At 45.2% G+C, this 22914-nt stretch overlaps 7 protein-coding genes across 7 annotated transcripts; 4 read left to right on the forward strand and 3 right to left on the reverse strand.

The window, feature by feature from the left end:
* Nucleotides 1–5655: 5655 nt before the first annotated feature.
* FOMMEDRAFT_26069 (uncharacterized protein) lies at nucleotides 5656–6659 on the reverse strand (the record flags this gene model as incomplete). Its single annotated transcript, XM_007263119.1, has 2 exons — nucleotides 5656–6552; nucleotides 6603–6659. 2 exons carry the CDS (start codon nucleotides 6657–6659, stop codon nucleotides 5656–5658), a joined length of 954 nt encoding a protein of 317 aa, XP_007263181.1.
* Nucleotides 6660–6867: 208 nt separating this feature from the next.
* FOMMEDRAFT_152251 (uncharacterized protein) lies at nucleotides 6868–7258 on the reverse strand (the record flags this gene model as incomplete). The annotated part of the gene is made up of 3 exons (XM_007263120.1): nucleotides 6868–6999; nucleotides 7094–7159; nucleotides 7217–7258. The coding sequence occupies 3 exons, from the start codon at nucleotides 7256–7258 to the stop codon at nucleotides 6868–6870; spliced, it is 240 nt and encodes a 79-aa protein (XP_007263182.1).
* A 1454-nt stretch (nucleotides 7259–8712) lies between these two features.
* On the forward strand, nucleotides 8713–10952 carry FOMMEDRAFT_165585 (PLP-dependent transferase). The gene is made up of 6 exons (XM_007263121.1): nucleotides 8713–9617; nucleotides 9694–9836; nucleotides 9888–10481; nucleotides 10569–10652; nucleotides 10723–10862; nucleotides 10938–10952. Exons 1-3 carry the CDS (start codon nucleotides 8798–8800, stop codon nucleotides 10329–10331), a joined length of 1407 nt encoding a protein of 468 aa, XP_007263183.1. The 5' UTR covers nucleotides 8713–8797; the 3' UTR covers nucleotides 10332–10481; nucleotides 10569–10652; nucleotides 10723–10862; nucleotides 10938–10952.
* A 483-nt stretch (nucleotides 10953–11435) lies between these two features.
* FOMMEDRAFT_76365 (TPR-like protein) lies at nucleotides 11436–14483 on the forward strand (the record flags this gene model as incomplete). Its single annotated transcript, XM_007263122.1, has 2 exons — nucleotides 11436–13271; nucleotides 13314–14483. Coding segments are annotated over 2 exons (3006 nt in total), but the record flags the coding sequence as incomplete, so codon positions are not given.
* Nucleotides 14484–14785: 302 nt separating this feature from the next.
* Nucleotides 14786–16312, forward strand: FOMMEDRAFT_102949 (uncharacterized protein; the record flags this gene model as incomplete). The annotated part of the gene is made up of 6 exons (XM_007263123.1): nucleotides 14786–14987; nucleotides 15177–15296; nucleotides 15389–15484; nucleotides 15559–15644; nucleotides 15723–15896; nucleotides 15965–16312. The coding sequence occupies 5 exons, from the start codon at nucleotides 14786–14788 to the stop codon at nucleotides 15840–15842; spliced, it is 624 nt and encodes a 207-aa protein (XP_007263185.1). The 3' UTR covers nucleotides 15843–15896; nucleotides 15965–16312.
* A 2560-nt stretch (nucleotides 16313–18872) lies between these two features.
* Nucleotides 18873–20064, forward strand: FOMMEDRAFT_102952 (DUF427-domain-containing protein). The gene is made up of 5 exons (XM_007263124.1): nucleotides 18873–19057; nucleotides 19123–19393; nucleotides 19458–19643; nucleotides 19716–19943; nucleotides 20001–20064. The coding sequence occupies exons 1-4, from the start codon at nucleotides 18951–18953 to the stop codon at nucleotides 19902–19904; spliced, it is 753 nt and encodes a 250-aa protein (XP_007263186.1). The 5' UTR covers nucleotides 18873–18950; the 3' UTR covers nucleotides 19905–19943; nucleotides 20001–20064.
* Nucleotides 20065–20509: 445 nt separating this feature from the next.
* FOMMEDRAFT_102953 (lanosterol 14-alpha-demethylase) lies at nucleotides 20510–22691 on the reverse strand. The gene is made up of 8 exons (XM_007263125.1): nucleotides 22489–22691; nucleotides 22304–22420; nucleotides 22123–22245; nucleotides 21601–22068; nucleotides 21369–21541; nucleotides 20842–21310; nucleotides 20673–20765; nucleotides 20510–20614 (listed from the first exon to the last, which is right to left on the reverse strand). Exons 1-8 carry the CDS (start codon nucleotides 22642–22644, stop codon nucleotides 20552–20554), a joined length of 1662 nt encoding a protein of 553 aa, XP_007263187.1. The 5' UTR covers nucleotides 22645–22691; the 3' UTR covers nucleotides 20510–20551.
* Nucleotides 22692–22914: the final 223 nt, after the last annotated feature.

Genomic DNA, 22914 nt, shown 5'->3' on the forward strand with positions numbered 1-22914 from the left:
GACTCTTACTACTACCCTCCTTACTTCATTATTCTATTCCTTTGACCACCCTTTCATTCTTTGTTCATTCTATAGTCTCTTACCCTTTATCTATCCCTTCATTCTTTGTACCTTTATCTTTGACCTTCCTTTCTTTCATTCTTTATAGCTTATTATTCTTAGTAGCTCATACTCTCTGAGTACTCTTGTATAGTTTAGTATATATAAGTGTACAAGATCAGACTAGTCCTGTAGTCTTGATCTTGTCTACTCTAGATAGTCCTGTACTCTTAGACTTACTCTATATACTCTACTCTTGTCTCACTCTTTCTCTCCATCTGTTCTACAAGTTCTGACTATGTTCTAGTGCTCACATTCTGTATTTCTGTTGTGTAGAATAGTTGTAGCCTGGGTCCCCTTGCTAAGCCTTCAGGTCCCCTTTATACTGTTACTATTATAATACTAATATTATTATTATTAACTATATTAAGTTATAAACACATTACACAAACAAACAATTATATAATACAGTTATAATGATTAAACTATCTATACATACTGTAAGCAAACATCTTACAAGTCTACTAGACCTAGTAAGAGTTTGAAAGGGAGTGTTAAGATGAGACTACACAAGAGTATATCTCAGATAATATAAATTACATTACAAGTGATGACAAGTAATAATAGAATACATTCTATCATACATTCTACATTTGAGACATACTTACATAGTATATATACATTAGGAAAAAGTCCATTTAAATATAATGAATTACAGTCTATTTAAAGAAATATTAGTATTTTATATATATTGTAATTCATATGTAAGAGTCAGAACACAACTATAAGGATAAAATAAGGTATATTAATGTATATAAAGACTCTAAGAGTGTTATGAATCATTACAATTCATTGAATACATTATAATAACCTTATATTATAAGCTAAAGTATTATACTTAGATTATAACTTTGAAGACAGACTAAAATTCACCTTGTAAAAGATTTTATATTGTTTGTATAAGGTATTCAGATACTTGTAAAAACTATATTAATGTGTTAAAAGTAATATAAACATGTCAGATTACTATCAACTGTATTATAAAGTAAAATAGTACTTTCCTTTTACATTTAAATATAATATTGGTTTTGTTTTACAGCTTCACTACTATTACAAACATTGATTACATAATCAACACTGAAGATTGAGAGCATATAATAATACAATTACAGTTGTCACTCTTTCTCTCAACCTCCACCATTTCTCTAAGTCTAACCCTCTACCCTAACACTATGTTGTTACTTTTGTTCTCTCTAGCCTAGTCCTTTACTTGTAAGCATCCTCTAGTAGGTACTCTAAGTGTAACAACACAGACAATAAACATTACTGTAACTTGTCTCTCTAATCTACTATTACAGTACCTGTACAGAGTCTCAGATTGTATGTTGTACTACTGAGCTGACTATACTGTCCTTCAATATAAAGTAGTAAGTATCTAGTCTACTTTATAATAGACTATACAATAGTTGCTCATTCCTCTCCTCTCAACTTTTTGTCTCCCTTCCATTCCTTCTACTCCTTGTCCTACTACTTACATTGTCTCCCCTTTGTTGTTCTCCTTTTTTTATGTTTGTCTCCCTTTTTGAATTCACATTTGCATATCTGTATTGTTAACTAATACTGAACAACTTCTCTAATAACTTTATACATTTGTGTACTTCTTCCTACTCTATAGTACAAGTAAGAATTGACAAGCATACACAAGTATACTTATAACAATGTTTATGTACAACTACTCCTATTGTACCACCCTCTCCCTAACACTGTACATGTTTTACTCCTTTGTACATTCTATGTTTAACATTACTCTTAACAGGTTTGCCCTAAGCACATTTACATTCCTTAGTACTACTTATAACACTATTTTGAATAAGGTAAGTAGTAACTATTACTTACCCCTCCTAGACTGAGTCTGTTTACATTACTCACATTACCCTCTCCCTTTAAGCTAGAATGCTCTAAAGATACACTTTTACAATTGTACATAATAACTAAGTTCTCTACTCTGACTATGTCTCACAATTGAAGGTGTATGTAATGTGTACATACAGGCACTATTATAGTTCTCTACTCTTACACCTTCAATTCTACAGGTTCTACACCCTTCTATACTAGAACTCAGGACTTCTGTCTCTTAGGAGTACTGTCTATAGACTATATACAGACTGACTCTCCTTATAACTCTTACTACTACCCCTCCTTACTTTATTATTCTGTTCCTTTGTCCACCCCTTCATTCTTTGTTCATTCTATAGTCTTTTACCCTTTGTCTATCCCTTCATTCTTTGTACCTTTATTTTTGACCTTCCTTTCTTTCATTCTTTATAGCTTATTATTCTTAGTAGCTCACTATTCCCTGAGTACTCTTGTATAGTTTAGTATATATAGGTATACAAGATCAGACTAGTCCTGTAGTCTTGATTTTATCTACTCTAGATAGTCCTGTACTCTTCAACTTACTCTATATACCTTACACTTGTCTTACTCTCTCTCTCTATCTGTTCTACAAGTTCTGACTACATTCTAGTACTCATGTTCTGTATTTCTGTTATATAGGATAGTTGTAGCCTGAGTCCCCTTACTGAGCCTTCAGGTCCTCTCTACACTGTTACTAACAGGTACAGCTTTACTTACTACTCAAATCAGCTTGTTTAATACTCTGGATCCTAACCTTAGTACACTACTCACACTTACTATACACTGTTGTAGTACACCCACCTTTTATCTCTTATTATTACTTGCTAATCACTCTAAACTTGTCTTACAGGCACAGTCTCAGCCTCTACAACCTGCTCAACCTCAATTTGTACACACACACTATTCAACTTACAGGGACCAAGCAACAACCAAAGTATAGTGTTGAAGACTATATTAAACAGTCTAAGAACACATTCTTCCTCTTCTGTTACAGATACTGTTAGGAAAAGAATAAGGCAGAGGCAGCTCATTATACACTACAAGTAATGTGAGTGTCTCTTTATTAGTATCTACTACCAATTCTGACAACTACAGTGAATTCAACTTGCTCTCTACCAATAGTTTACTGTATAACTATCTGTTCAGATATCTGTACACAAGGTGTAGTAGTGTGTACAATGTGGAGATGGCAGACTTTGGTGATTTTGAGATAGGTGATGTAGAGTGCTTGTAAGGACAGGTTCAACTGTAGACACAGTCATAACTGTTGAGCCTCTTAATGCTCTTACTTTCTGGTGGTCTGTCTGGATCTGGTCAAGGGATGGGCCTGACAATTGACACTACTTGTTTGCTACTCAAGTCTGGTCCAATCCCAACCTCTACCTACTTGTATTTGCATTACAGCAAACATGAACACTCTCACTCACTCTCTGTACAAATCTTGACACAGGCTGTACTATGTATGTGTTTCAGTTTATTTTCCTTAATTATTGTAGATAATAATGTATTATACAAATATTTTAATATAATTGATTTTTGTTATTTTAATAATGAATGGATGTAAGGGAAAATTATTATTATTAAGAAATAATAACTATGTATAGTCTCTGTAAAACATTACAAACATGTATTACTCTTTCAAAACTTGGTAATCCTTACAATACATTTCAAAAAAGGGAGGTCCAATATTATACATTTTATATGTTTAAAAGGGGTATTACCCTTATGTACTTTTATTACATTAATAAACCTTACAGTACCTTATACAAAGTTATACTACTTTATCAGAAATTGAGGTCCAATAATATGTAAATTACTTTTTTTACTTTTTTTACTTTTTTCACACTATTATAATGTAATATAACCTTTTAGACTTTTTCCTGATGTAGACTAACTAATCAACAGACAATGAAGTGAAGCCAGAGAGGAAGCTGAGTCCACTATCCCCCCTCTTTGTGTGATCCCTCTAAGCCTCTCACATAACCTCCTAACACTAACAATGGAGTTCATTCTGCCTTGTATTACATATATGTCCTAGCTATTAAGGACACAGTATGCAACTCAACTAACAAAGTTTGTTGTTGTTGTTTGGGAATTATCCATGATAACAACATTCCTGCACTGTAGAGGAGTCAGGAATATACTGATGATGCTGAGTGCAAACCTTGTTGAGTTTGTTATCAACATTAATGAGATGAAATATATGGTTGAGTACCTCTTTCAGACTATAGTAGGTCTGTCAGGTAGTGCTCTGCACATAGTGTATACACTTACACACATAAAATTTCCCACATATACACATACACACATATAATTACAGGTGTAAACTGGGTCAGCAGGACCCATATACAATATGCCACTTCTATATACAGTGTATACAGTGTATACACTGTGCCAAATATAACAAGATACTTTACATTAAAATAGCTCATAAAAGTACACTATCATCTTTCAAAACAAATGCTTAATATTACTGAGCTAAGAAAATGTATTGTAGTACTGTTTACACACAGAAATAAGACAGTTGAGTGTTGTGAGTTAATATCACGTGACAGCTCTAAACCTTCATGTGATGTACTGTAGTAACCATACTAACTGTAGTACTCATACTAGTACTTTTTAAGTTAAACAAGGTTGTTATATAGTATTAAAATGATTTGGTATATAAATAAGTAAAGTAAATGAGGTTTAGAAACTCAAACTTAGTATTTAATTAGAGAATATGCTTAGTAATACTGTATACTCGTATACAGCATATACGGAAATTTTTTACTTATGGTATACACATACGCACGTAAATATACACCTGTATTTTCAGCTAAAATTTTCTCTTACAATACAGTGCGTAAGCGTATACACTGCAGGTGTATCTGTAAATTATGCTACAGTGCAGAGCACTACTGTCAGGACATGCCACCCAGCAATGTTGCATGCTGAGAAATGGGATCTATTTCAAGTTAGGGCTTCATGTTTTATTCGTTGCATGCACATGCTTTTTATGGGTGTCCAGGTTATATTTGGATATAGGCAAGTTATATTCGCCTCAGTATATTTGACTTTACTGACTATGGATAATGATACAGGGGGGAAGAGATACGGAACGGGATCTACCGGAAATGCCTGGGCCAACGACGCTCTTCATCCACAGCTATCAGTCGTTCGGACATATTTGTGGGCCATAAATTATGGCACATTGCTTTCGTGACTCATTGGTGTGCCATGCACAAATGCTTTAATATACATATCAAGTATGAAACATTGGTTAAAGCATGAGTTTAGCAGCCTTTTTGATCCAAATTGGTTGAGAGTTGTATGAGCATTGACAAACCCCGTGGTGTACGAAATTTGTGTGCAACAACATCTTTGAAAAACACAGTAACCATCTGTGCTCGGATACAGCAAGAACATACAGCAAGATTCGAGAGTTGAGGTTCCTTTACTTGTACTCAATATGAGTATGTTGAAATTTTCAGTTCAAATGTACAATATTCATATATTAGAGTAGTTATATGAGAAGAGTGAAACTAGAACGAATTAAAGATTCGATTCAAGAGAAAATGACTGTCCGACCATGCGGCCTATTCTAAAACATTCTGATTCCTTCATAGAGCTCCTTGACCTGATCTTCGTGACAGGAAAAGAATCAGTAAAGAAAGGGGCGAGAATCGTTGAAATGCCTCACATTACTTAGCCAGGGCGTTAGGCATTGTCCTTGTGAGGGGCTCGGCTCGGTGGCGGAGGTGGAGGTGTAGTCGTTGAAGGCGGGGGTGGATCCTGAGCATCACGCTTCCCGTGCGGCGGATGAGGCGTGGTCGTTAGAGGAGGCGGGGGCGGGGGCGGGTCCTGCGCATCACGCTTTCCGTGTGGTGGAGGAGGCGTGGTCACTGGCGGTGGTGGGGGAGGATCCTGCGCATCACGCTTCCCGTGAGGCGACTTTGGAGGCTTCGAAGTCACTGGTGGTGGTGGAGCTTGCTCATCACGCTTTCCGTGAGGAGGCGGCGGAACCTTCGAAGTCACCGGGGGAGGAGGAGCTTGCTTATCGCGCTTTCCGTGAGGCGGCGGGAGTGTTGTAGCCGGAGGAGGCGGGTGAGGATCCTGAGTATCACGCTTCCCGTGCGGTGGGGGAGGTGTTGTAGCCGGAGGAGGCGGAGGCGGGTCTTGCGCGTCACGCTTTCCGTGAGGTGGAGGCGTGGTCACTGGCGGCGGTGGGGGAGGATCCTGGACATCACGCTTCCCGTGAGGCGGCTGTGGAGGCTTCGAAGTCACTGGTGGTGGTGGAGCTTGCTCATCACGCTTTCCGTGAGGCGACGGAGATGTTGTAGCCGGAGGAGGTGGGGCAGGCGTGGTAGTCACCGGAGGCGGGCGAGGATCCTGGGCATCACGCTTCCCGTGAGGAGCAGGCGGAACCTTCGAAGTCACCGGGGGCGGAGGTGGAGCTTGCTTATCGCGTTTTCCGTGAGGTGGTGGAGGTGTGGTCGCCGGCGGAGGCGGGGGAGGATCCTGGGTATCACGCTTTCCGTAAGGAGGTAGATGCGTGGTTACCGGTGGAGGCGGAGGAGCTGCATCTGTCGTGAGAGCATGTCCATCTTGCGGTACCTGAACATCATTGAGTATATCTTTCTCTGTCCCTCACTATCTATACTCACCGGTACAGCGGTAGCAGCGGCAATGACAGCCAGAAGGACGAGTTGCTTCAAAAGCATATTTATCGAAAACTTGAAGGTGCGGTTGGTAGAGAAGTTAAGACTGCAGAAGATTGTTGCTCTGTATCGTCGCTCCTACTCTGGCTTTTATACCTTTTTCCTCACTAACCACATATGTTGCTTAGTCTAAAAACAAAAGACTGCGACGTCGAAAATACTTGCTGCGGACCGCCGTCCAGTTCAGCCGTTCATGCGCGGATACAATTTTTTATTCCACCGTCCTCCGAAGCGGTGCAACTTGAAGTTCATTTTTGTTCAAATTGAGGGTTAAAACAAACGACAACACATATTGGACTGGAGAACCATCAATTCCAGCTTCACCCATTCCAGATATTGCAGGCTATGGTAAGAACGCATCAGCAATCATGCATAACGAAAACATTAGAGACTGGTCAATAGTATCACTGAGTTTGAAGCATTGTACCAGAAATTACTATATTCATTTCCGTGCATTCCTCGTCGGCACCGACATGAAGCAACCGAGCAACGGCGTCCTGAGACTGCGGCGAAGGATAAACATAACTCGTCAAAGTAGACTGAAAACATATGCGCCGCACTGCCGACGCGTAAAAGGACGCTAGAAGCGCTATGATCGACATCGAGGATGCTGTGTTTAGGGAAACGCGTTAAAGTCGGACACGGAGGATAGAGGCAACGAGGTAGAGGCGTTGGCCGCCGCAGTTGGATGTGCTCAACTGAACAAGGTAGATCTGAAAATACATTCCGGGAGCTCGACATTTGGTCGACAAGATGACGTTGAGTTCCAGAGCTATTGTCCGGATATCAAATATGTTTGAAAAAAAGAGTAAGAGAGAACTAATGTTTTCCCTTTCCGAAGGTGAATTCGTCCACAAACACATCCAGGGTAGCAACGGAGCGCAGCCTGACGTTGCAAGAAGCACGAATCCAGTTGTCCAGATGTTTCAATGGAAGACTAAAGAACACATCACTCTCCGCGAAGTCCGCCCCAGACAAGAACAAAAGTTTTTCGGGCCATGCGCAGTTGTTTACCCTCCACAACAACGAAGGCAATGTAAGAAGTTATTAGACTTGAAAGAAATTCGATGAAGCCCTATAGACCAAGGAACTGCGCAAGAATCGTGTCACCAAAACCGCCATCCGTAGCGCGGCTGTCCGCAGATGAACTTCCCACGGAACCACAGATACTCGGTTACAGCATCAATCTTCGCCTCCATCCACCAAGTACATTAATTTAATTAAGTCTGTTGTTCTATGGTGCTGCGCATCAAATCTGTAGTACAAGCCAGCTATTTAGAATTGAAGTAACGATACTTACTTTAAAAAGGATAATATTTTATATGCTAGATAGAATAATAATATAGTTTGAACAATGTACTCAAGGACATAGAACACTCACCTTAGTGTGATAATACGAGACTGAGATACGAAGAGCAGTGACTGGAAGTTTTTTCCTCTGCTCTGTCAGGGAATTCAGTCAGTCTGAATCACAAGGGGAAACTATCACCAAGACAAGTGGTGCTGCATATACACTTCCTTATCATAAAATATATGTACCTCAAGCTATTCCTTCGATCAAGGATGCCGGAAGATGGCTCGTAATTGAATCTCATACCATTGAGCCTTACATTTTCCATGGTATTCTTATTAGGCTGCATAGCGCAAGTGGTTTCATGAGAATTGTTATTTGTGTTAGAGCTTCAATATTTATTTTTATTCATCGTATGCGCGCACTTTGGTAGGTGTTCAAATCATGTTTGAATATACACAAGTTATCGTTCGCCTCGGTGATTTCACTTCTACTGGGTGTGGATTATAGATTATGATGAGGTAGAGAGGAAGAGACGCGGAATGGGATCTACACCGGAAGTGCTAACGACGCTCTTTATCCGCCGATCATCATTCATTTCGGACATATCGATGTTGATAGACCTTGGCCCGTTCTGATCATGCCGCGCTCGAGGTGTCAACGTTCTCTGTTTGTTCGTTTCTTCTTCTTCAGTACTTACCATCTTCACTCATGTCCGTACTCGCTGTGTAACGAGTTGGAACGTCTCGCTCTCCCCGTCATTCGAACTTTATTCTATCTCTATATCTGTCTGGGTATATGCTATTAGAAAGACAGTGCTAGTACTCAAGCTGGAACTACCGTTACCGACATGTCTTCGCTGAATGAAAAACTCGAAGCAGCACTCGACTCGCGTCGTCGTCGAAACATCCTGCGTCGTTTACCAGAGCCAACGTCTCCTACAACAGACCCGTCATCAACAAACGAAGAGCAGCAGCTAGTCGACTTCGTCTCAAACGACTACCTCTCCCTAACATCCTACCAACCTCTCCGCACACGCGTCCTCAGCGCGCTCTCGCGCTCACCAGCAATCCTCGGTTCAGGTGGCTCTCGACTACTCGTCAACCCCTCCGGACACGACCAACTTGAAGATCGGCTGAAAACCTATTTCGATGCACCAGCGGCACTATTGTTTAATAGTGGGTTCGACGCGAATGTGAGTTTGTTTGCGTGTATACCGCAGGAAGGGGATGTAGTTGTGTATGATGAGTTTGTGCATGCGAGTGTTCATGATGGGTTGAGGGCTTCGAGGGTTGTTCGGTCTTCTGGAGGTGAAGAGGATAGGACGTTAATACCATTCGAACACAACTCTCTCCCCTCCCTCCGTCGCATCCTCCTCTCCCTCCTCTCCTCCCCATCACACGGCACATCCCTACTCAAAGGCTCCTCCAGCGTCTTCATAGCAGTAGAAGCACTATACAGCATGGACGGCACACTCGCTCCTCTCCCATCCATCGTCTCCCTCCTCATCGAATTATTTCCACGCAAAAACGCACATCTTGTTGTTGACGAGGCGCATGCTACGGGGTTGTATGGTCCACTTGGGAGGGGATTGGTGGCGCATTATGGGCTTGAGGGATGTGTGTTTGCGAGGTTGTGTACGTTTGGGAAGGCGTTGGGGAGTAGTGGAGGTGAGTCTGCGATGCATATATTCACTTTTTTTGACTTTAATGTGTGTATTGATGATGCTATGCGTTGTTTTTACAGCGGTGGTGTTGACGAGTCAACTTGTGAAAGATTACTTATTGAACTATGCAAGGCCGTTGATATACACTACTGCACTCAGCTGCGCAAACATAGTTGCTATCAACTGCTCGTTCGATCTATTAGAAGACGGTACCACGACAAAAGTGAGTAGCTAATCCACCCATACACCGTACGGGTCTAATTTGATCTGCTAGCTCGCAAACAACCTACAGACACTCATCAAATACACACTAGACCTCCTCCGTTACCGTCTCTCCCCTTTCCCGCCTCACCTAATCGCTCTACCACCTCATCTAGACCTCCCGTCCACCTCTCCTCACACAAACCAAACCAACCAACTACAACTCCACGCGCCAATTATACCAATAATGACACCCCTCCCTCGCCCTCTCTCCATACACCTCCGCAATCTCGGGCTCAACGCACGGCCCATATCGTGGCCGACGGTACCGAAGGGTAAAGATCGAGTCCGTGTGTGCTTGCATGCGGGGAATTCGAAGGAGGAGGTGGAGAGGCTTGTTGATGGAATTGTTGAGTGGGCTGAGCGGGAGGTTCGAAGGAGGGCTATGCCAACGGGAACGAGAGAGTTAGAGAGGGAGAGGGAGTTCGTGTCTGTTTCTGTACAGGCGAAACTCTGACTGCGCGAGACCTCTTTCTGTTGTGCAGTGTCAGTCGCACCGAACCTCAATACACTTACTCGTCGAGTTTTGCGTGGTGTCAGTCGCGGAGAGCCTCGATCTCCTTAGCGCTCGACTCTAGGTACTCGTCGAGTTTACTCTGGTACATGGCTAGACGGGCGTCGAAACGAAGTAAAATTAGCTTACATTTGTTTTTGTATTTTTTGAGTTTCTTTACGAAGAAAGAAAGTATCTTACGAGGTAGTTTAGATAAAGCTCGTAACCGAGCAACTGATTCTCTGTTATGTTGTATTGCTGCGAGTTGGGCGTGCTTGATCGTCCCTGTCACAATTTCACCGTTTCGCAATAAAAATAATTAGCTTCAGTCAAGAATGAATGAGAAGAACCTCACCGGAAACATGTACAACGTACGGCAAGTACACTTTCCCCTGCATCTTTTTGATCAGCGTAACTGCACCCCATGCTATACGATGATGGTCCCGAGCAACTCGGATGATACATAGGTTCGTCGTTGGTGAGAAGTATTTCACTGTTGACCAAACAAACACGGAATGGTTCCGTTCCAGTGTTTCTACGAGACATTAAGATAGGAATGGCTGCGTACCGGTTAGAGAAGACCCGACTGCACCCCAGCCGACATCACCAAAGTTAGAGAGGACGTTTTCTTTGAGTGTGGAGTAGATGTGTTTAGCTGTGAGTCCTTGTCCCTCTGAGGAAGAAGAGGTTGTGTACGATGCACTACCATCCAGTGCGATAGGGATGAACTCGACGAGGAGCCATCTGTTCTGTTTTATATCTTATATGTCAGGATAGGATAGGATAGCAGTGAGTGCGTGGGTAACGTACTTTGAAGCGAACCATGGCTTTCAAGTGTTGAAAGACTCTATTCTTTCTTTGCGAGGAAATAAATTGATCGACACGATCGACGACTGTAATGCACAATGCCGCGGCTCAGCCAGCTACCAAGAGAGTTGGGACTGTTGACAATCATCATCGCAATTCCGTCTCTACATGGAGTATTATGTGGACCTCGAATTGATCGTTAATGTACTCTACAAGCTGGCCATTGAACATTGGTGGCGCTTCTAGCAATCACGGGAGCAGGAAGAGCTTGACTCGTCCATTTTCCATGTTCGTGTTGCACTCGCACTTTGTCCCAAAAGACATCGGCGTCACTCCGACATACTGGATAATCTTGGGAGACTACTTTGTGTGCAATTCGAGCAATGCAGGAGAATAGAAGACCTAGAGGAGGCCATTAAGCACCTCCGGGCTGCTCTACGACTTCGCCCAGACGGCCATTCTCGTCGCTCCGCGTCTCTCCACAGCCTTGCGATTTCCCTTCAAATTCGAATTGAACAACATCGACAAACTGCAGAACTTGATGAGGCCATCGAGCTGAATCGTGCCGCCCTGCAACTTTTGCCCGGTGACCATCCCAAACGCTCCGCGTTTCTGATTAACCTTGCCTCTTCTCTTCAAATCCGGTCTGTACAGCAAGGACAGACCGCGGATCTCGATGAGGCCATCGAGCATAATCGTACTGCCCTTCAACTTCTCCAGGACACTCATCCCAATCGGTCTAGATCTCTGAATAACCTTGCCCATTCCCTTGTGACTCGATTTGAACAGTGTGGACAGGCCGCTGACCTCGATGTGGCTATTGAGCATCACCGTGCCTCCCTGCAACTTCTCCCCGGCAGCCATCCCGATTACTCCGGTTCTCTGAATGACCTTGCGAATTCTCTTACAACTAGATTTTCGCGGTATGGACAGCTTGCGGACCTCGATGAGGCCATCGAGCAACATCGTGTTGCCCTGCAACTTCGTCCCGGCAGCCATCCTGATCGCTCCGCGTCTTTCAATAACCTTGCAAATTCCCTTGCAACGCGATTTATACAGCATAGACATACCGCGGACCTCGATGAGGCCATCGAATATCATCGTGCTGCTCTACAACTTCGTCCCGTCGGCCATCCCAATCGTTCCTCGTCTCTGAATAACCTTGGGATTTCCCTCCAAACTAGATTTAAACAGCACGGACAGACTGCGGACCTCGATGAGGCTATCGAGTATCATCGTGCTGCCCTGAAACTTTTCCCCGACGGTCATCCCAATCGTTCTAAATCTCTGAACAACCTTGCAGACTTCCTTTTAACTCGTTTTGAACAGCATGGATGGACCGTGGATCTCAATGAGGCCATCGATCATTCTCGTGCTGCTCTGCAACTCCAGCCCGACAGCCATTCTGATCGCTCAGGGTCTCTCAGTATTCTTGCACGTTCACTTTCAACTCGGTTTAAGCAGCATGGACAAATTGCTGAACTCGATGAGGCGATCGAGTATCATCGTGCTGCACTACAACTTCGCCCCGATGGCCACCCCGGTCGTTCTGAGTCATTGACGAACTTGGCTAGTTCTTTGTTTCTCCGCTTCAGGAAGTTTGGGCTCATGGATAACTTTGAAGAATCTTTGCAAACACTTGAGCATGCCGCCGAGCATGAGTTCTCTAGTTTTGTAATCCGCCTAAGCTCTGCTATGCTTTGGTTCAACCTTGCTCGAAATCATGCCCACCATACTGTGTCCAGAGCTTACAAGGTAGCAATACTGCTCCTTCAACGTGCTCTTATTGTTAGCCCCACTCTTCATACACAACACGACTTTCTCAGAGGGACAGGCAGCTACGGACAGCTCACGTCAGATGCAGTGGCATATGCTGTAGAGGAAGGCAGGCTTGAGGAGGCTATAGAGATGCTTGAGCAAGGAAGGGGTTTACTCTGGTCACAGATGCGTGGTTTTAGGACGCCTCTAGATCGCCTCGCTGGAACAAATAGAGGTCTTGCTGACAGGTGCAGGAATGTTAGTCAGCAGTTGGAGAATCTTGCAACATCAACCACCTTGCCACAGTCTGATTCAAGCATGGCCGGGAATGGATTATCTGTATTGGATGTACAAAAGGAACAGATCTTGTTCGAGGAGCAGCTGAAGCTGAAGAGGCAACTCTCTATCGAACAGGAGGAACTTATCAATGAGATACGACAGGTTCCTGGCTATGAGAGCTTTCTTGCAACCACGCCATTTAAAGTACTTCAGCAGGCGGCTTCGGAAGGTCCAGTGATTGTTATCAATTTTAGCAGGTATCGATGCGATGTACTCGTCGTTCTTTCCTGCGAGGATTTACCGGTTGTCTCCATACCATTAGATGAAGGGTTCTTTGAGGATAGTATCAAGTCGTGTGCTGACCTTTGGGAATGGCGACAGAGATTTACAGCTGGCTCGCCCGGATATGATGAGAGGCTCGTCAAAATTATGAAGATGTTATGGGATAGAGTCGTCTCCAAGGTTGTCGACAAACTAAGGGAGATTGGGATTGCTGAGGAATCGCGCATTTGGTGGTGCCCTACATCTATGCTTTCCGCCCTCCCTTTTCATGCGGCAGGGCCATTCAAAGGTGAGGACGGCACAATCAAGTACTTATTGGACAGCTATGTGTCATCGTATACCCCAACACTTGGAGCTCTCATCGATGCTCGTTCAAGGGAATCACAGGCTGATCCTGCAATGCTTATCGTTGGTGACACCAAAACTCTTGTATCGACCGAAAAGGAAGTTCGTGCCATTCGGGGCCACACACGAAGCTACGTTCCCTCTCGCACAATATTGCTCAATGAGAGGGCGAACCGTGAAAGAGTCCTGCAGCGTCTGCAGGACGTGACGTGGATTCACTTTGCTTGTCACGGGCACCTTGGATCATACCCCAAACCGTTTGATTCTTCTTTCCAGCTCTCCGATGGCGCATTGACGTTGCTCGATATCATCCGAGCTAACCTTCCGAACGCCGAGTTTGCGTTTCTCTCTGCCTGTCATACTGCGGAACAGCACCCATCCCCGTCGATCGACGAAAATATCCACCTAGCTGCTGCTATGCAATTCTGTGGTTTTCGAAGTGTGATCGGGACATTGTGGGAAATGTATGATCCGGATGGGCCATTGCTTGCCAAAGAGGTCTATTCATACATGGTGGACCATGAAGATGGTGAAGTGAGATATAAGCGGTCTGCAGCCGCGCTTCGCAATGCTGTTTTGGTATTGCGAAGGCAAGATGGTGTACAGACAGAGCGATGGGTCAACCTGGTGCACATTGGTGCTTGATTAACATTCGCAATTATGTATCCTCTGTTGGGTGCTGATGTGTTAGACCGGTGTGTTTAGTTTTTCTCCTGTTTAGAAGTATCTCGAATTAATCCATACTAGCTTTGTAGTCCTTGTCCTGTTTCCCGCATGCATACTGTAGTAGCTCTAGTTATGTAACAGTATTGGATAGTGGAAAGCAGTGCTCTTAGTAAAAGACAAAGACTAGTCGATAAATTAGATTGATCGACGAGATCGACGGGCTTTACGATGTACTATGGACCTCTGCTCAGTCTGCTTAGAAAAGTTCTGCACTGACCACGATGTCCACGACAAATTCAGCATCCTCAACACCCAACAGTACTCCCTCCCGCCAACGTACAGCTCCCCGTCCTCCACCTTCTCCACTCCGCCCCGACGCCCTCAACCTGCATGCTCACACTCCCTCTCCCGCCTCTAACCTCTCTGCAGTCGCGGGCTCGAGCGGTAGCACACCCAGACGAGCAAGCACGCCTCTCTCTCCCGGTGCATCCCAATCCCAATCCCAATCCCAATCTCAGCCTCAACCGAGGAAGTCGTCAGCGAACAACACTAGCAACGCAGGCTCTGGCACTAATACTGCTACTGTTGGATGGAACGACCAACCGCCCGAGAACTTTCCTTCCTTAAATACAACTTCAAATCCAAATAACAACATAACCAGCACCAGATCAGTTTCTAGCTCTGGTGGGAAGACTCGGGCACGAGATCTATTAAGAAAACATTATGGACTGGGTGTAGGCCCTCCACCGCCTTTGAGTGGGCCTAATAAGCCGTTGGATCCTATGGACATCGGTGAGTGCCTCGTCCTTTTATCCGTTGCGGCTATTTGAGGAAATGTAAATATTAATATGTGTGTTTAATGGGTGCTATGTTTTCGTTGATAGACTCACCTGCGTTCGACGCAAAGTCGTATTACGAGCAACTAATCACGACGTCCTCCCTTTCGGGTTTGTTAAAACGGGAGAACGAACTGTTGTCTGGTGCGTTTTGCCTACCTTAAACACACGGTTTTAACACTTTCTTAATGTAACAATATTGATGGATCATCATTCAGAAATCCGACAACTCGAGAGTGAACGTCAATCCCTAGTATACAACCACCATCATGAACTCATCGCAGCAAGTGATACGATATCTGCAGTATGTACACTTCCATTCAATAACGTTCACGAATGACTCGGGTCTATCAAGCTGGGTTAATAATGATCATGTACTTAGATGAAAAATCGGGCAGAAAGCGTCGACGCCGACTTGGACAAGCTGAGAGTCGCGTTCTCAGAGATATCTCGCTTGAACGAGGAACTTGGGATCGAAAGTGCCGGGAACGACAACCGCTAGTCAATCTACTCGGTACTACTTAACCAAGGGGTATTAGGAGTCACGAATTTCAAGGTGCATTAACCATCCAGTATTCCTCAGAAACGAAAGCAACAGCACTTAATAGCAATAACGATACGCAGGTCGGCACAACATTCAAACAAAGCACAAAACTCGACAAAGAAGAAAGGTCCATCCATCAAGCATCCCTCGTCTAATCATCAAACCCCAACTCCTTATCCCTCTTCGCCCTCCTCAGCGCCGCACGCTCCTCGTCCCCCAAACACGCCCACCCATCAACACTCTCTGCAAGCTCCATCTCCCACTTCTCCTCCAGCTCTAACATCTTCTTGCTCTTCTTTGGTGGCGGAGGACGAGGGGGTGCTGGGGGTGGTGTACGACGGTTTGGATGGAGGGGAGCGATGCGGCTGAGGGCTAGGCGGGAGGATTTGGCTAGTGGGCTGTGTGAGTAGGAGTGGGAGTTAGAGGAGGGTGAGGGTGAGTTGAGTGGGGAGTGGACTTTGGAGGAGACGCGGCGGATGAGAGCTGACATTGAGTCGCGCCTGGGTGGGTTGTGTGATGTTGTTGTTGATGATGCTCTTGATTTTAATCTTGAATCCGGAATTGGGGACTGGTGATGTGTCGTGGGTGGATGAGGAGTCGACACGCCTTGTGCTGGCTGCTTTTTCGGAGAAGGCAAAGGTTCATTCTCCTACACATATAAGACAAGTTAGATTAGACATTGTATACCCCACGAAGGACGCAAGAAATGGATATGGATATCATGTTATGATAAACTCCGAAACACACCTTATCATCGCCCCGACTTTCCTTGTCAACTTCCACACCAACCGGATCAACGTTATCCATGACCTTGGACGGATTTCCTTCCACCTCATCCTCGTCTGATGAAACGATTGTTCCATGTTTCTTGCTTTTCAGTCTCTTCTTCTGCTGTTGAGTTTCCTTAGACGTAGACATAGAAATGCTTTGCTCCGCCGACTCCGCGTCATTCGGTGGTAACAATAATGCTGAAGATGATGAAGCGCCCTGACCTCTCGTTTCGTCCGCCGTTGAAGCCTGCATCTCCGTTTTCTTCTTTTTCTTGGGTCTTCCGGGTTTCTTTTTGGTAGGCCCCTTAATAGGTACCTCCGATTGCCCAGCGAGAGATTGTTCCGCAGGAACACCGACATCAATGTCCATATTGAACGAGACCAAAGCTTCCCTGCCAGTCTCAACAGAGGCGGCATCTTTACGTTTCTTTTTACGCTTCTTTACCGGGCTTGATCGGTCTACCTCGGACATGCGGGACATGGACGGTGGGGGTGGGAGTACAGGTGGAGGCGCAGAAACACATGCAGAAACATGAGCGTCTGTACACGGCACCTCGGAAACGCCAGCCGAAGGTCCAACAGACACAGAAATAAAGGGGGGAATAGAAGCAGAATGCTCCACCGTCTTTGTTGTTGTTGGGGTGGACACCGCAGACACCAGCCCGGAAGGTCGAGCCGACTTGTTGATTGATGCTTGTACAGACACTTCCATACTCGCCGGGTCGGAATAACTTGGGCGCGGAACGGAGGAGGATGTCGTCTCGGACTTCTTACAGTGGTCGCTGGGCCTGAGGAGCAAGTCGTCCTCTTCACCGTCGTCCGAGTCGTCCACAAACTCTTTACTTTTGAATTCTGGTTGTTCCGACGCTGACTTTGACTTTTCCGCACGCTTCTTCGTTGATGCCTTCGTGGCTGTTACGGCGTCCCCTTCGACTATAGCCTTCGACTTCCCTTCGCGAGGTTTCTTCTCTTTCGTTCGTTTTTGCTTCTTCGTGCTCGGTTCACCGTCCTTCTTAGCTAGTTCTGGCAAGTATCTTGTATCATGGTCGGCGCTAATTCCATCGTCAAAGAAGGTGTAATCCTCGTCCAGAAGCCTTCGTTTTGGCTTTCGTGGCTGGAATGGTGACGAAGGGGGCGTACTTCCTGGATTCTGGTGTTGTTGATCGAATAAAGGAGATGGAGCCCGTGTGATACGAACCGCGGAGGAAGAATCAGAATGCAGAAGAAGAGTTGGCGCATTAGACGCTGGAATATGGGATATCTTAGAAGACGCCTGGGATGATCGGGCCTGTTCCTGCCGCCGAGATTGAGTGGTGAAGTCAACCCGACTTGGACTGGGTTCATCCTCGCCATCTGAAGAGATCGCAATAATAATATCTTTCGATGATCCTTCGACGATGATAGATCCTGCGTCTTTCGAGCTGATAGGGGTCTTCGCAGAACTTCCGGTGGTATTCCGTTTCCGTGTCTTTGCTCGCTCCGCAATATCAAGAGAAAAAGTTGCATCAACGATTGGCTCGTGAGATGATCCTGGACCAATTTGGTTGATAGCATTTGCAATAGCGGAGGCAGCAGAAGTGCTCTGCTCGATGCTGTCCGAGCCTGCTAAGTGGCCTTTATACGCAGGACGAGGTTTGGGTCGTTTAGGCTTGACCGGCGCAGGTTCAGCACCAGCAGCGGTGGGAACAGACGTGGAAGCCACGACGATACCGTCTGTAGTAGTATCAGGACGATGGACCGCATTGTCTAGCGTTGTGAAGTTTGAAATAGGAGAGGTCTGATTCGATTCTGGAAGCACTATCTCGTGCGCACTGAATTCGGAAATAACAGAATGAGATTGCACTGGCGCCTCTTGAGGTTCAAGAGCTGAAATCGTTGCGTCGTTAATCTGGTGTGGTGAATTGAAACGGACTAGAAACTTACAAGCATCAAAGCTATCTTCATCCTCACTATCATCCACGACCCAGCTCATTCTTGGTGGAAACGCAAGCGCTTAGCTGCCGAAGATCTTCCGCCAACGATCTGGTGGAAGGCAAACAGTGAATCGCCAGACGCGTGTCGCGTCGCGTCACGATCACGTGCATTATTAGTACCGTGCTTGCGTAAGGCATGTCTTCGGAAGCCCCTCTTTAAAGTTGACTCAATGACTCAATTGACCAGCTGATTTAGCAGAGAAGAAGTTCTGGTTACAAACACTCTCGGCGATGAATAAGAACGTGCGATTCGGACGTTGCGCCTTCGCTATATAATGTCTTATTCAGAAGCTCTTGCTCCTTCTTCCTGACGTTTGACCACAATGGCGCCGCCTTTCTCTTCGAAACCGCATATTGAACCATCCCTCAAGCGCGTGAGGGTCCTGTTCGGTGGACAGTACATCGTCGACACCAAGAAAGCCAAACTCGTGTATGTCTCAGTCCATCCCTCGAATTCCACTTGCCTATAGCATCTCTAACCGCTGGTTCTGTCAGCTGGGAACACCCCTATTATCCAACTTACTTCTTTTCAAGCGGAGATATCAAGAAGGAATTCTTACAACCATCAGTACCGGATGACACTAAGGAAGAAAATCAGCAGAGCTATGACGTCGTCGTTGGCGAGAGAGTAGCCAAGAAGGCAGTTACTAAGTACACTGACGGCGCTGGTGACCTCTCTGGACTATCAAAAGTGACTTTCGGCTCGATGGATGCCTGGTTTGAGGAGGAAGAACAAATCTTCGTGCATCCCAAAGATCCATACAAGGTTCGCACTCTTCACATAGTATTATCTTATCGTACTGAAACTCTCTTATATCTACTTATTAAAGAGGGTCGACGTACTGCAATCATCAAGACACGTCCGTATAGAAGTAAACGGCGTAGAAGTCGCCAACACCCACAAACCGCGCTTGCTTTTCGAGACAGGCCTACCAATCCGGACGTACATCCCCAAGACAGATTGTCGTCTTGACTTACTGGAACCCTCAAGTCTCACTACGCAATGCCCGTACAAGGTCTACCTTCTTTATCTCCTTTTCCCTTCGTGTTCAGTGTTTAACTCATATATTTTATGTTTTCTTGGCTAGGGAGTTGCTTCGTACTACTCAGTCCGCTTGCCCAAGAATGGAAACCTCGTTGAGGATATCGTTTGGTGGTACCGTAGTCCACTTGCGGAGTGCATTGACATCAAAGGCTACGCTGCATTTTACGACGAGAAAGTGGATGTCTGGGTGGATGGTGAGAAACAGGAAAGACCGAAGACGCCATTTCCCTAAAACCAAGTACTTGAAGAAACAGAGAAAGGTGTAAAATAGGTGAGTTACTCTGAACGTTTACATGTCTTTGACATGCCTTTACTAATTTACAAATAGTGTATTACGATGTTGATTTCATTGCTCCCTTACAGAAGTTGTCAACCTCAAATTTGAATGTAACGAGTCTACGTTTACTATGATCTCATGCAAGGCTGTGTGTCTAAGTGTGCTCTGGGCTTGCTCAGCAGTGACCATGCCCAAGTTTCGTTTCTGCTTGCTTGGGTCCTCTAACTTTCATGCATGTACAAGACCTTTCTTGTGTTGAGCTCGAATGGTAATCAACAAACACTGTAATTGATGATGACAGCACTCTGGTAATGTGTAAATCTACATTAGATGGATAGATGGATAAGCTCGTAGCTATGGCTTGGCTTCGAATTCAATTTGCAGACTTCATCATCAGGGAATTCATTGATTGACCCTTTGCCTGCATTATTTCAGCAGATATCGCCACGAAGGAAGAATCCGACCATGCGTTTAGTACCAATAATCCAATCAAAAGTCCCATAAGACAAAGCACAACAACAGCAAAGTGTATTAAAAGTCTACATTCCAAGACTGATGACATTTTATAGGGGATCCGTGAGTATTGAGATTAATTAAATTGGTTAGTCAAAGTGCCTACGCCTGTATCGGATGTCGCAAGGATCTTTGGGTGTCGTGATCATAGTCTATACGATCATAGCATTAACGAAGAGAATGAAGGATGAAGAAATGCAGATGGCTTACGTGGTAGTTATGCGCAGGCATTTTCCCTTCCAGACGTAATTCTACCTTTCGGATAATCGTACTGAGGATAGTACCAATTTGCAGGTAGGCAAACTACGAAGAAAAACCAAGTCAGCCATTCCAAAATTCACCCTGCCAACAAAAAGGGAGAAAATGAAAGATATCTTACCTGTTCACCAATGCACCGATGCCTCCCCGCTCCAAACGGCTGATAAGGCGACTCCGTCCCTTTACTAACCGCCCCAAACCCATAATCAACCTTCTCTCCATTCTCATCTGCATACGTCTTATACGCCTGCGCAGCAAATCCCTCTGCATCACTCCACCTCGACGGCTCCCACTCCAGCGCATTCGGCCATACTTTCGGGTCAACCTGACTTACTGCTGGAGAGGAAAGAACGAAATAGCCTTTGGGTACGACGTACGACCCGTCTTTTGATGGGGCTGCGAGGGAAGGGGGGACAGGGGCGTCGGAGACGACTTTACGGATGATGCTGTGGATTGGGGGGTGCAGGCGGAGAGTTTCGCGGATTACGGAGTCCAGGATGGGTAGGTCTTTTAGTTCTTCGTAGGTCATTTGGCGGAATTTGCCTTCTTCGATGCCGAAGTGTTCGACTTGCTCCTGGTAAAGTGCCTCGCTATCAATCAATCATGTTAGCACCGTTACATCGTGTATTAGGATTAGCATGTACTCACGCAACTTCGGGGTTATCAGCAAGGTGCAGGATAGCCCAAGTACCAGTCGTTGAACTCGTGTGCTGTCCAGCCATGAGAAGCGCGATCATAATATGTGCAATCTCACGGTCAGAGAGTTCACGTCCATTCTTGTAGCGTTGTGACATGAGGGCAGAGATGATATCATGTTCAGCCTGTAATTTCAAATGTGAGAATTGTTTCCAACGCTCATCATCAAATGACTTCCACATACATCAGTATCCTTGCCTTCCCGTCTCTTACGGATCAAGTCAACATAAAAGTCACTCATAGTCTGCTGCGCCTTATCCCGCTTCTTGTAACTCTCAAGCGGAAGGTTCGGGAAGAGGAAGTTCACAGGCGTGAATCCACCATCAAGGTCGTGGTACAGGTCCGCGAAGCTCTTGTCCAAGCTGCTCCGAACCTCTTTACCCTGCAACGTCCTTGATGCCGTCAAAATCGTAATCTCCGCGAGCGTCTTGAACGCATGGAAGCTACCCCATTCATTGATATCGTTCATCTGCCAAATGCGGAAGCCTGGATCGTTATTCAAAAAGTTCTCCACCTCCTGTTCGATCATCCCGATGTAGGCGCGGAAGTTATCCAGTGAAAGACCGAACTTGACGAATTTCTTCTGTTCCATGAGAACTTCGTTCGGAACATCGTATACGACGTCTTTCCCAAACACCGGAGTGGTTAAGTGCTGAAGGAAACGTCAGCAGAAGTTCGTAGAAATTGATAGAACGGAGCGTCTGACCGTGTAAGCCTCCTCTGCGGAAAGCTGTGAAACTCTCCCACCCGTGACAAAGTTGTTACCCTTAGGTCCGAGAGCAACAACCATGCGGCGACCGAAAAGGATAAAAGTGAATACATCTCCGTACTTTTTGAAATGACAAGCAAGTCAGCATACGATGGAAGCGGAAGAAAGAATTACACACCTTCTCGCGGCACTTCAAGAAAAAGTTGATCGGGTCATTTCCATACTGAATCGCAGAACCGATAATAGGAAGCCAGTGGAATACCACAGGTGGTAACGACGGGTCTTTTGGCTTAAGCTACCAGAGGAAAGAAAAAGAGGAATTCAGCATAGGATCATAACAATCCGGCTATGCGAAGTACTCACAACCTGCCACGCCGCGTTCAACAAAACAATAATAAGCGGGACATTCACAAGAGCAAGCAAAACAAGTCGACTAGATGAGGGTAGGTGAGCTTGAGCTTGATGTACGTAGCCTGACCAGGCATCGGTGATAGGGACGAACGAAGCGTTGCTCGCCATCGTTCAGAGAGTCCAGAAAGGAGAGAGGGAGTGGAAAGTGGAGATGGTGGGACTCTGAGAGCAACGAACGGAACGGACCTGTACTTCTCTCACCTTACCTACTTTTTATTTGAATTTATTTTATTAGCGTGGTGTGAATCCCAGAGTCAGGCCATTACTTTCTCCCTCTCCCGGCCCGGCTATTGCCGTGCAAATCACTTTCCCGCCATTATTTTTATTTTATTTTGTATAGCTGCACATGACCGTGTCGGACAAAGTCCTGCTGCAATT

Source organism: Fomitiporia mediterranea (assembly GCF_000271605.1).
Source record: "Fomitiporia mediterranea MF3/22 unplaced genomic scaffold FOMMEscaffold_2, whole genome shotgun sequence".
NCBI classification, from domain to species: Eukaryota; Fungi; Basidiomycota; class Agaricomycetes; order Hymenochaetales; family Hymenochaetaceae; genus Fomitiporia; species Fomitiporia mediterranea.